The sequence below is a fragment of the Chiloscyllium plagiosum genome, unplaced genomic scaffold (genome assembly GCF_037043375.1).
Source record: "Chiloscyllium plagiosum isolate Xiang-an unplaced genomic scaffold, Cpla_swu_hap1 HiC_scaffold_8, whole genome shotgun sequence".
Lineage (NCBI taxonomy): Eukaryota > Metazoa > Chordata > Chondrichthyes > Orectolobiformes > Hemiscylliidae > Chiloscyllium > Chiloscyllium plagiosum.
The window spans coordinates 20064255-20077079 of record NW_028270146.1 but is presented as its reverse complement, the minus strand read 5'-3'; the positions used below and the strand labels follow the sequence as shown (position 1 = coordinate 20077079).

Genomic DNA, 12825 nt, shown 5'->3' with positions numbered 1-12825 from the left:
GATTGTTTTTCATCATTATTTCTTCCTTGATCAGATTCTCTTCTGGTAACCACACATTCATAATCCGCATTACTCTGAACCAATTCCGCTTCCTACCAATTATTCTCACTGGTGATCAAGAGTGTGCTGGACTAGGTCCATGTCCTTTCATCTACTATCTCAGCATGGTTATCTGTGATCTAAATTTCATCACGGAGATAACCATGCTCCTTTCCACCTCCCAAGGCAGCCTTTTCACAGCTTCTAAACTATGCCTCCCACTTAATCCCAGACCCAGTTTTGATTCATCCTCGTTAGGGAACAGATGGAAAGGTAGCTAATTATCTCTTTACTTCCCTTAATTAAGAGGATGTGGATGCTGGTTTAAAAGGAAAATGAAGCAATGCTCCAACAATTCAACATTCTATGACAGGATAAAACTACACATCTCCAAAACCAAACTAAATTGTATAATTTGTGTTTTAAAAAGCCAAGTACTTCCTCAGAGACAGGAAAAACAATAACAATAGCTGATGGACAAGGTATTCAATTCTTATGAAGGCAAAATACCACCAGCACCCATCTAGGTGAATTGTTTGTGTTGTAATTTTGACAATTCTCCTGTAGCTCTTGTATTGGTATAGAGTTGCATTAGCAGACACCCAGGAGAGCCTGTACTTTTGGGGAAATAAGAAAAACAATAAAAGGAATGTCATATAAAGGCAGGAGTTGGTTTCCTCTGTGTGCTGTAGTGCAGTGCTGTCTGTAACTGGACTATAATGGCAGTCACAGAAAACTTATACTACAGGGTAGCTTTCAGCCCTCCGGAGACCCACAGTGGGTCCTACTTCTGCAATCTTGGCTTTCCAAGCAATGAAATAATTGATCCCCGTCTCCCCTCAAAAACATGATAAGAACTTTTGCCTGAACCACCCTTTCAGGCAATGAGATTCAGACCCTACCGCTCAATCACTGAAAAAATGTTTAATTTCCCCCTCTAATTTTTCCATTATTTTACCTAGATTTAAATAGGTCACCCCAATTTACACACACAGCCCTCCGTTTATACAGCTCAATTAAATCAGCGCTCAAAGTTCTCAATATGTGATCTAAATAGTTGTTCTAGGATAACTTTCCTGCCCTGATATGCAGTGCTTCAGCTAATAAAGGAAAACGTGGCCAGTGCTGCCTTAACCATCTTTATTAGCCTGTCTGCTACCTTTAAGATTCTGTGGCCATGTACTCCAAAGTTCCTTAATTTATCCACACTATTTAGGAACCTCACATTTATGATTTTCTCCCACTTGTCAAAATGCATTACTTCACACTTCTCCAAACTGAATTCCATTTTCCACCTTCTGTCAACTGCCCAGACAATCCAAACCTTCATGCAGTCTATAGCTTTCTTGGTCAATATCAACAGTACAGCCAACTTCTGTATTATCTGCAGTTCACTTAATGGTGATTCTTGAACATTCCCACTATTTGAGTCTAGATTATTAGTGTAAACCACAAAGAGCAAGGGATAAGTACTGAGCCCTGTGGAACCTCATTGGTAACAGCCTCTCACTCACAAAAACACACAAACCACAATCCTGTCTCCTGGTACTGAACTCATTTTGGATCCCAGTCTGAGGGTCACTTGATCCAAAACGTTAACTTGGATTTCTCTTCACAGATGTTGCAAGACTTGCTGAGCAATTTTTCTGCAATTTGTTTTTGGTTCTAATTTTGGCTTGAATCTGCCAGATTGCTTACAGCCTGGCACGAAAGACCTTGTCAAAAACCTTGCTAAAATCTATGTAGATCACATCCAACTGCAACTGCCCTCATCAACCCACTTTAGTACTTCCTCAAAAATTTCCAAGTCAAGTTCATGGCTTTCCTGTAAACTCAGTTTCCTGACTAATTGCTTTTAAAAGCAGTGTTATAATGTCTCTCAGAATTGATTCCAATCATTTGCCAACAACTGAAGTTAAGCTCCCATTGTTAATAATTGCTCATTAACATTCAATTACTCTCACTGCAACCCCACTGTCAACATCACCATTAAGTGAACTGGACTAACCACATAAAAAAGTGACTACAAGAGCAGGACAGAAGTTGAGAAATCTGAGGAAAGTATTTTACTTCCAGTCTCCCTAGTGCTCATCTCCCATCTCCAAGGTATATGCCAGAGTGTGATGTAATTCTGTCTACTTGCTTGGATGTGTGCAATTGATCCAGGATTGATACACAGCAGCAGCATGTACAATCTACAAGATGCACTGCAGAAACACCATGATTTTTTTCAAGAGCACTTTCTAACCTGAAACTTCAACCACCTAGAGCAAGGGCAGCAGATGCATGGGACCACCACCACTGCCTGGAGGTAACTTTCCAATGCCTTGGAATGACTGTGCATTCATAATTCCTTTACAATTTCTAAATCAATATAAAGTAGGGAAGTATTGTTGCAACTGTACAAGACATTATTGACACCACATTGCATATGATTTTGATCCCTTTACTTGAAGAATATAGTCCCATTGGGACATTCACTAGATTGATTCCAGAGATGGGGGCTTGTCTTCTGAAGAGGGATTATGCTGTTTGGAGTATAGACGAATGAGAGGCAATCTTGAGGTACAACATGCTAAAGGAGACAAAGTAGACATAGAGAGGATGTTTCTTCATGTGGGGCAATCTAGATTGAGGGGTCATAATGTTAGGATAATGGGTAGCAGATTTAAAACAGAAGAGAAATTATTCCTCTCAAAGGGCTGTGAATCTGACATTCACTATCCCAATGTGGATGCTGGGACAAAGTCAATTTAAGGAGGAGATAGACATTTTTAATCAGCAGTGGATTGAAGCGTTATGGAGGCAGCAGGAAAGTGGACTTGAGGCCAAGATAAGATCAGCCATGTTCATATCAAATGGCGGAGCAGGATCAAGGGGCTGAAATGCCTACTCCTGCTCCTAGTTATTACATTACATCAAACTTTATACATTTTACCCAAGGACTAAGACTTATTAGCCAAAGTGTTGTTCTTTAAATCTCTCCTGACATTAGATGTAGCTTTGTTGCAGTGCAAAGCATTGGTGTGTATAGATTTCATGTTTCCCAGATTTAATCCTATTGCCCTAAAAAGCTAAAGTTCATCTGCTGGCACCATCTCTCTAGCCACATGTTCACCTTTTCTCAAATGATTAGACTCCCTAAAGTGTGGAAACAGGCCCTTCGGCCCAACCTGTCCACACCGACCTAGAGTAACCCACCCAGACCCATTTCCCTCTGACTAATGCATCTAATATGGGCAATTTAGCGTGGCCAATTCACTTGATCTGCACATCTTTGGACTGTGGGAGGAAACCAGAGCACCCAGAGGAAACCCACGCAGACACAGGGAGAATGTACAAACTCCACACAGACAGTCGCCCGAGGCTGGAATCGAACCAGGACTCTAGTGCTGTGAGGCAGCAGTGCAAACGACTGAGCCACCGTGCCGCCCCTATCAATCCTCCAATTTCTGTACTCACTAGTATATGGTATGACTTTTGAAGTCCTACATTTTAATCTCTTTCCTCATTCCTTAAAATCTGCCTGAAGGACCTCAACTTTTCCACTCATGACATTTATATCCTTTTGGACTATGACTACTCTCTCTTCCAAATTGTTCTGCTGTGTGGTCTATCTGGTAGTCACTGATTCTCAAGCTGTGGAGTGACAATCTCCTCAATCATGTTTTCCACCACACACTACAGAACAATGAAGGTTATAAGTACAGAGGACAATAGCTTGAATTCCAATTGCAATTTCATTGGGAATTAGGGTGACTGGATTCTCAAACTACGGAAAGACATTGCACACTTCTAAAGCGACCATTATGGACCAAGTTTCATGTGAAAATGTTTTTTAGAGCACAGGGTCAAGTGAAGCAGTATGGACAGGCAGTTTGAAGCTTCTGTTGCTCATTAGTCTAAGCAGAGCTACACATTCATAATCAGAGGGGTGCTGGAGTACTAAACCAGGAGGGCGGAAAAGGTAACACAGCCAGACTTCTTGGATTAGAGTGGTGCTGGAAAAGCACAACAGGTCAGGCAGCATCTGAGGAGCAGGAAAATCGATGTTTCAGGCAAAAGCCCTTGATCAGGAATGACTTTTGCCTGAAACGTTGATTTTCCTGCTCCTTGGATGCTGCCTGACCTGCTGTGCTTTTCCAGCACCACTCTAATCCAGACTCTGATTTCCAGCATCTGTAGTCCTCACATTTGCCCAGCCAGACTTCCTGCCTGTTATTGTTAAAGCTCCACAAACACACAGCCTTCTAATATTCAATCATTTATACTTCCACAATTTGTACTTTAGCCCAGTATAAGTCACAACATATGGAGTTAAAAGAAAGTCTCATAAATGATATTAAAAACTCAAACATCGACAAATATTTCTAACTTATAGTTTATTAAAACTGGACATCAGTACCCTTAAATGCAAAACACTGCTTCAAAAGCATAAAGCAGACAAATTCAGTGTCCTTGTTCATTGATGTAATCATCCATCACTGAGGACAGCGAGGCCTCTTAGAATAGATGCTAGAAAAGCAAATTGGACCAATAAAAAAATTGAAGAATCAAAAGAAATTAGGCATTAGCAAGAACTAAAATTAAGTTCAATGCTGCTTTTTAAGAGGCAATACTGCCTGAATTCTGAAAGGAAACTTCAATAATTTCAAACTTTCATACAAACCTTTAAAAGGTTATTGAAAATCTACAAAATTTCTTAACATGGAATATTGCAATTTGAAATTCATAAGTAATGACTGATATTATAGAGGGTCATAACCACCTCAGTTGCAAGGCTTTCTAACACTTCCATTATTGGTGTACTCTATTATATATATATTTCACAATAATATTTTTAAATTCTGTAATGCCATGTTCCTGTTCACATTCAAATACATCACATGGGCACTTGACCCAAAACAAAATCTTGTTGCATTTTTAATTTGCCCTCCTGAACTGGGAGATGATAATTCCACGGACAGCAGCCACTTCTCCCCTTTATCTGAATGGACTTTGTGTTCATGAGTTTGGCTATTCCAACATTAGGAAAATCACAGCCCAGCTCAATTTTGTTGTCACCTCATGTTACATTTGATCAGGGGGTTAGTAAATAATGATCAGGAGCAGATTTCCCAGCTGATCTGCCAGTCTATTACTTAACTTAGCAAAAACCAGGTTAAGTCTTGGAAATTTTGGTCTATTTGGCTTTTTAACCAAGATTCACCCACCAAGCCTAGTAGAAGCTCCACTTTTCAATCATATTTGGTTCCAACTGCTTGTTAAGTTCCTCTTTCAGTGACAGCTTCCTTTGAGCCATATAAAGATCCCATAGTCCTCTACGGTTAGAAAAGTGTTCCAAGTGGACGTGCAGAGTTGCTTTTCCTTTGAGTTCTGGTTCCAATGTGGACAGGATTATAGACCAGTATTCATTGCATCTTCAAACCATGAGGTCCAGGACGGAAGCTGAGTACAGAGGAAACTGAGCAAGATCTAAATATTCTATTCCCTAACTCTGACCTGCCACCCCGACCACATTTCATTTGAGAGGTTTGACTCAAAGTATTCTGAATGCAGGGCACAGGACATGGTGATATAACCTTTTGTTTAACACGAAGTGTAACACCTGTGCATGTCATTATCAGTAATTCTCAGCACTCAAACCTAATTCTAGGACGGGGGAGGAGAAGAGTTTTGGGTTTGGAAAATATTTAATGATGCATACACAAAACCTTAAATGACTTTCATTATTAGACCTACTGGCTCACTGGGAAAGCAAAGTTGGCTCTGTCACTTGTAGACCACAGGACCGGCTCTGTTTCAGGCTTCTTGTCACTCTCAAAATGGTGGTGATGCACAGCTCAGGTGATTATTAAAGTAACTTCACTGGAGCGTAATCTTGAAAGGCAATCTTTTGAGCATGACGCATGAAGAGCAGGATACACAGAAGATTCTAAAAACACCGTCTTGTATTCAGATCTACAGGCTGAGATATTGAGAACATCACTGGCTAACAAAGTTTGTTGCGATGCAGCAAATGGAATTTAATGGCTCATTGTATTTAAATAAATACCAGGCAAGTCTTTTTCCTTACTGCTCCAAAGACGAGAAGAAATTAAAATGTGTTTAATTTCTTTCGAGCAGAGATCTTGCAACCATGGGCAAATAATTCAGGAAGATGATGAAAAACAATAAAAATACCCACCACTACAGTTCTCATTCTCAAACTCAAAAGGTGAACCTACTCTCAGGTTAGTCATTTTAGGGTAAACTTGAGAGAGAAATTTGTTCCTACAGTTCAATTCTGCAGGCAGCAGCTTAACTTCTGCAACACTTTATTTTAACCACTCCGGGATAAGCGGCCTCCGTTCACAAAAGGGGTTCACTGGTAGTCACTGTATTATCACAGTAACTACTTCTTCGTAAGAATGTCCGGCCGTGGCGATAGTAACCAGATGGTGCGGCTGGGGCAGAACAACAACGGATGCAGTGGTCGCTGTACCAGTAACTGAAGGAGAATTCTCAGGTAATACTTCTGGCAGAGGGGAAACAAAAAAAAAAGACATTTTTAATACATCTTTTTTTTACAAAGTGTTACATTATCAAGTCAGAAAGCTTGTATTCGCTTCATTACAAATTAATTGGGAATGATTAGTGAGTCATTTAAGATGATTAAGATAATTACTGGGATGGACAGAAGCTATTTCCTCTCATGGGCAGAGTCTGGACAGAAAAGGTGCATAACCTTGAAATAAAAACTAAGTAAGTCAAAGATGCTGGGAAGCAGTTCTTCATACAAACTGACAAATTATTAACAGGAGTAAGCTATTTCGCCCTCAAGGCTCTTCCATCATTTAACAAGATCGAGTTGATCTGATCATCATTTTAACACCACTTTCCTTCCTACTCCTGATAACCATGGGCTCCCTTGTTAGTCAAGGTTCTATTAACCTCGGTCTTAAAAGTATTTGATAACAACCCCTCCTAGAGTCTGGGGAACAGAGCTCCAAAGACCCACAACTCTCATTAAAAAAACAACCTCATCTCAGGCTTAAAATGGGAGAGCTTAAAAATGCGTTGCTGGAAAAGCGCAGCAGGTCAGGCAGCATCAAAGGAACAGGAGAATCGACGTTTCGGGCATAAGCCCTTCTTCAGGAATGGCTGAAGGGCTTATGCCCGAAACGTCGATTCTCCTGTTCCTTTGATGCTGCCTGACCTGCTGCACTTTTCCAGCAACATATTTTTAAGCTCTGATCTCCAGCATCTGCAGTCCTCACTTTCTCCCTTAAAATGGGAGAGTCCTTGCAATGGTTGAAACCAGGGTCAGGTATCGTTGACTATGGAGATCCTTGATTGGCCCAGGTTAACAAACCCAATCAAGGAGCCCTGGCTGACAGATATAAACAGAAGATTCAGAAGGTCAACTCAGTCTAGGGACTGGCTCTGAGCTGGCCGGTCAGGACCCACGTACTGTTCACATGTAAATAAAAGGTGACTTGGTGATGGATACTGGTCTCTGTGCAATTATTTCAGTCCTGATTTTTAAACTCTTGTCTGCAAAGGATGTTGGAAATCTGGAACTCTTCCCCTCCAAGAATGCACAAACTACCTGTTCAACAGGAGTCAAGGGAAGGTAGAGGGAGAGGAAAACTCGTATAGCAAGTCAACCTGGGAGAGACGGGTACATAAAGTAGTTGTCAGTTCATGACCTAGAAGCAGGTTGACCCAGTGCATCTCAGAGGCAAGGAAAGGTGCATGATGTTATACAATCTGGACAAACAAAGAAATAAACGTGTAAAACAAGCAAAACACTTGCATTTTTTAAAAAAAACTTGGCTTGTCTACATACCTTCCTCTGCTCCAAGTATACTAGGTGACAACACTAAAGGCTGAGCTTCCAAACCCGTAGGCATTGCCATTGTAGTTGTTGCTACCGGAAGTCCAGCAGGTACCTCTGGCTCTTTTGCTGCACCAGTGTCAGCCAATGGGATCGCTTCTGAAAATATAATTGGGGAGAAAAGTAAGGTTAGCACTTGGAAAAGCTGCTGTGTACAATATAGCAACCTCCACCAAGATGGAGTAGGCACTGTTTGCAGGAAATCGCATGCCGTGGATATGGGGAGAGTTACCTTACGAGAACAGGATGGGCCTGTATCCATTGGAATTAGGAAGAATCTGAGTGAAAAGTATGAGATACTGAATTGAGTTGATAGGGTGGATGCTGGCAGGATTTTTTCCCCTTGTAGGAGAGATTAGAATAAGGGGATTGTTTAAAATTTAGAGGTTGAAACAGGTTGAGAGTTGGAGAAATTCCTTTTTTTAAACAGGGAGCAAGGCCATTGAATGATTTTGATGGCAACCATAGATTCTTGACCAACAAGGGATTCATATGGTGGTAGGTCAGAGGGATGGAGTTGAGACCACATTCAGATGAGCCAGGATCTTAATGACTGTCAGAGCAGAAGGTCAAGTAGGCCAAATGACCCACTCCTGCTCCAAGTTCACATGTTCATATTATCTTTCCAATCCAACTGAAAGACCAACTGGCTGGCTGGCCAATAACTAGTAATTTATTTCTCTACAATACACACAGATGTTCCTCCAATGATCTCCCTTGGACAAACCTTATATCAGCAAGGATATAAGGTTCTACATTTGTATGTTCCCCCTGTTCCTGCGTGGGTTTCCACTGGGTGGTCCAATTTCCTCCCACAGTCCAACGATATGCAGATTAGGCAGATTGGCCATGCTGAATTGTCTGTAGTGTCCAGGGATGTGTAGGCTAAATGGATGAGCCATGGGAAATGCGGGGTTACAGGGATATGGGAAGGGTCTGGATCCTGATGGGATGCTCTTCAGAGGATTGGTGCAGACTCCATGGGATGAATGGCCTATTTCCACACTTTAGGGATTCTATATGGAATCAAATCAACAACAGATACTTACAGGATTCTTACCATAAGGAATTGGCGGCTTTGTTGTGGGGACAATAATGGCTAAGATACTTGGCATTTATGAGCATGCTTTTGTAGACAGTGATAAGGTTTCTGCCTTTTGGCCTGAAGATTAGAGTCCAAGACACACCTGCCCCGGAAGTGTGTTATAATATGTCTGAACACAATAATTAAGAACTGGGTATGCTAGTAGAACCAGGATGAAACCACAAGAGCAGAAGCAATGCTAGAAGCAGATTGCATGCAGAGTCATCTGTATATATAGCTTATAGTTTAAACTGTTAAACCTATAAAGAGACTTTCAAATAAATTGAATCCACGCTACTTAATCAGTATTATTTATCAATAAGACATGAAACAAAAGCGAAAAATAAAGTTGCCATGGTCCTACCAGACTACAGGGCTGCTTTCTCATTAGGTAGAGATGACTGGTGGTGGTTTTGCGGTCAGTTAGCTGGACAGCTGGTATGTGATGCAGATTGACATCAACAGCATTCAATTCCTGCATAGATTGTGGTTACCAAGAAGGACTATCCTTCTGAATCTCCTCCCCCGCTTGAGGTATGGTAACCCTCAGGTTAAACTCACCACCAGCTTTCTCTCTCCAAATGAGAGCAGTCCTATGACAACTTTACCTTTAAAAACAAGAAATACAACAATGTACTATTCTAGATTCCCCCAGAAGAGGAAATATCCACTCAGCATTTACCCTGTCAAGGCCCTCACAAGTGCTTTCATGCTTTTAAAATCCAGTGAGCACAGGCCCAAACAGCTCAGCCTTTCCTCAAAAGGCAATCTTTCATCCCAGAAATCAGTTAACATTCTTTAAACTACTTCCTTAATGAATATCCTGACAATTATAAGAGAGAATCTGCTGACACCCGGCTGAAACATTCTCAGTCCTCAAGTGCAAAATGCACACTTCCCGTGCCATGATTTATGTTATTTATGTAATTATGTTATTCCACCCCCTTTCTTCAGTGGAACGGGAACCTTTCGGGGTGACAGGAGATACACACTAAGCTTAAGTACAAAGACCAGTGCCATAATCTTGGTCTGATCTCACCAATGTCATTGACAATTGTAGCAAGACTTCCCATTCATTTTCATTGCGCTTCACAAGAAAGGCCAACATTTCATTTGCCTCCCGAATTACTCACTGTGCCTACATGCTAACTTTTGTGATTTGTGCACAAGGACACACGCCAGCATTGCAACATTCTACAGACTCTCACCATTTAAGTATTTGCTTTTCTATTCTTTCACATTTTTCTCACACCAACCTCCAGTTGCCAAATGTTTTCCACTCACTTGACCTATGTATATCCCTTTGCAGACCATTTGTGTGGTTCTCACAATTTACTTTCCCCACCCTCATATTACCTGCAAATGTTGCAATAATACAGCTGCTCTTTCAAAGTCATTAATATAGCTGATAAATAATGGCAGCCCAGGTACTGAACCCTATGGTACTCTACTACTAACAACCTAAAATCAGTAGTTACCCTGGTTATTTTCCATTCACAGACCATGTTGACTTGACCTGATCGTATGTGGATTTTCCAAATCTCCTGCTTCCTTGATAACAGATATTAGGCTATAACTAGTGTCTATTCCCCACTTTCTATCCCCCTCCTTTCTTAAATAGCGATATTGTTCCAATCTCCAATCCATTCAGACTTTCCAGAATTTAGGGAAAATTTGAAGGTTACAACTAAGCATTCACTTAGGATCCTAGGGTGAAGGCATCATGTCCAGGGTCTTGTCAGCCTTTGGTCTCATTGGGTTTTTCAAACATTCAAATTACAGCAATTGTTTCAGGCTCCTCCACTCTTTTTGTCTTTTAATTTTCTCTATTCTTGGGATGCCTTTCACATCTTGAACAAACATTTTGCATCCACAGTTGAAGTCTCTGCCATTTTCTGGTTTCCCATTATGAATTCCCCAGTTTCAATTTTCAGGAATCAAATTTCATTAAGGAACAAAAAAAAAACCAAGAGTGGGTCATTCAGATTGTCAAGTCAGCTCCACCATTTAATATGGTCATGGCTGTTCAAACTCTTCAATGCTTTTTATTCACATTTTCTCCATAACCCTTTACACCATTGGTAGTCAGAAAATCTTATCAGCCTCTACTTTAAACATATTCAAAGACTGAGTTTCTACAGCCCTCTGTGGTAAAGAATTCCAAAGATTCACCTTTTAAGAAAAAAAAGTGCTCTCCTCATCTTGCTCTGAAATAGCATCTCCATCATTTTAAAATTGTTTCCCCTGGTTGTAGACTCCTTAAACAGAGGAAACATTTTAATCTAGGTTTACTCTGTCTATCCTATTCAGTATTTGGTAGATTTTAAAATTAAATAACCTGTCATTCTTCAAAACTCTAAGGAGTAAAGGGCCCAGTTTTCCCAATCTCTCTTCATAAGATATTCCTACTATCTTGGCTACAACTCTGCCTCAAGGCAACAATATCTTTATTGAGATAAGGCACACAATATTCCAGGTATAGTCTAAGCAAGCTTCTGTACAATTGAAGCACTTTTTAAAAAAATGTATTCATTTACAGGATACAGGTGTCACTGGCTGGCCAACATTTATTACCTGTCCCTAGAGGTCCTTGATGAGCAGGTGATGATGAGCTGCCTCTTGAACCATTACAGTCCATCTACTGTGGGTTGACCCACAATGCCATCAGGGACTCTGAGTCAGCGACAGCGAAGGAACGGTGGTATATTTCTAGGTCAGGATAGAGTGTGGCTTGGAGGGGAACTTGAAGGTGGCAGTGTTCCCTTTTATCTGCTGCCCTTGTCCTTCTAGATGGAAGTAGTTGTGGGTTTGGACGGTGCTGTCTGACGATCTTTGGTGAATTCCTGCAGTGCATCTCGTAGATAGTACACACTGCCACTACTGAGCACCAGTGGTGGAGGGAGTAGATGCTTGTGGACGTGCTGTCAAACAAGCAAACTGCTTTGTCCTGGATGTTGGATTACTCATGGACTCAAATCCCCTTGTAATAAAGGCTAATGTTCCAGTCTTTTATTCCTTTTTACATACTTGTAGAATATTTTAGTCTTTTTCATACTTAGAAGTTTTCTCTCATGATCCAGTTTGTCCGTCATTTGCATTTTTTCTTAGTAATCACCGTTGTTTCAGAAAATGTTCCAGGTCTTTTGGCCTACACTAATCTTTTTGATCAAGAGAACAGTGGGTGGTGTCTCCCCTTGTGTTGACCTGTGGTATCATTGGACATCACTGAAACTCCCACCACTAACATCCCAAGGGTTATCATCAATTAGAAAATGGACGAGCCATAGAAACACCAACTACAAGAGCAGATCAGAGGCTAGAATCCTGCAACAAGCAAATCACCTCCTGACTCCCCAAAGCCTGTTTACCATCTAAAGGGCACAAGTCAGGGATATGATGGAATATTCTCGCTTTTTCTGGGTGACTAATTCCAACAACACACTCAAGAAACTCAAAATCAAAGCAGTGTATTGCACAGTGGCAGCATTGCGTACCACCTACAAGATACATTGCAACAGCATATCAAGGCACCTCCAACAGCACTTTCCAAATCTACAACCTCTACCACCCACAAAGACAAGGTCAGCAGATGCAATGGATGCCACTTCCTGCAAATTCCCATCCTAGTCACACAACAGTCTGACTCAGAACTATATCACTGTTCTGCACCTGTTGCTGGGTCAAAACCCTGGAACTCGCTCCCTAACAGCACCATGAGTGTACCTCCATCACATGGACTGCAGCAGTTCAAGACAGCTGCTCACCATCACCTTCTCAAGCACAATAAATGCTGGTATATTGGTGATGCCCACATCCCTTGAAT

The 12825-nt window shown here is 41.1% G+C and overlaps 1 protein-coding gene across 2 annotated transcripts in view; it reads right to left on the bottom strand.

The window, feature by feature from the left end:
* Nucleotides 1-4402: 4402 nt before the first annotated feature.
* LOC122553381 (zinc finger protein 410-like) overlaps nt 4403-12825 on the bottom strand; it is a 42901-nt gene continuing 34478 nt past the window's right edge. For both annotated transcript variants that reach the window (XM_043697069.2, XM_043697070.2), the window contains exons 10-11: nt 7871-8017; nt 4403-6556 (exon numbers count right to left, since the gene is read on the bottom strand). In XM_043697069.2, coding sequence (XP_043553004.1) covers nt 6414-6556; nt 7871-8017 — 290 coding nt within the window. In that variant the 3' untranslated portion in view covers nt 4403-6413. The remainder of the gene's footprint in view (nt 6557-7870; nt 8018-12825) is intronic.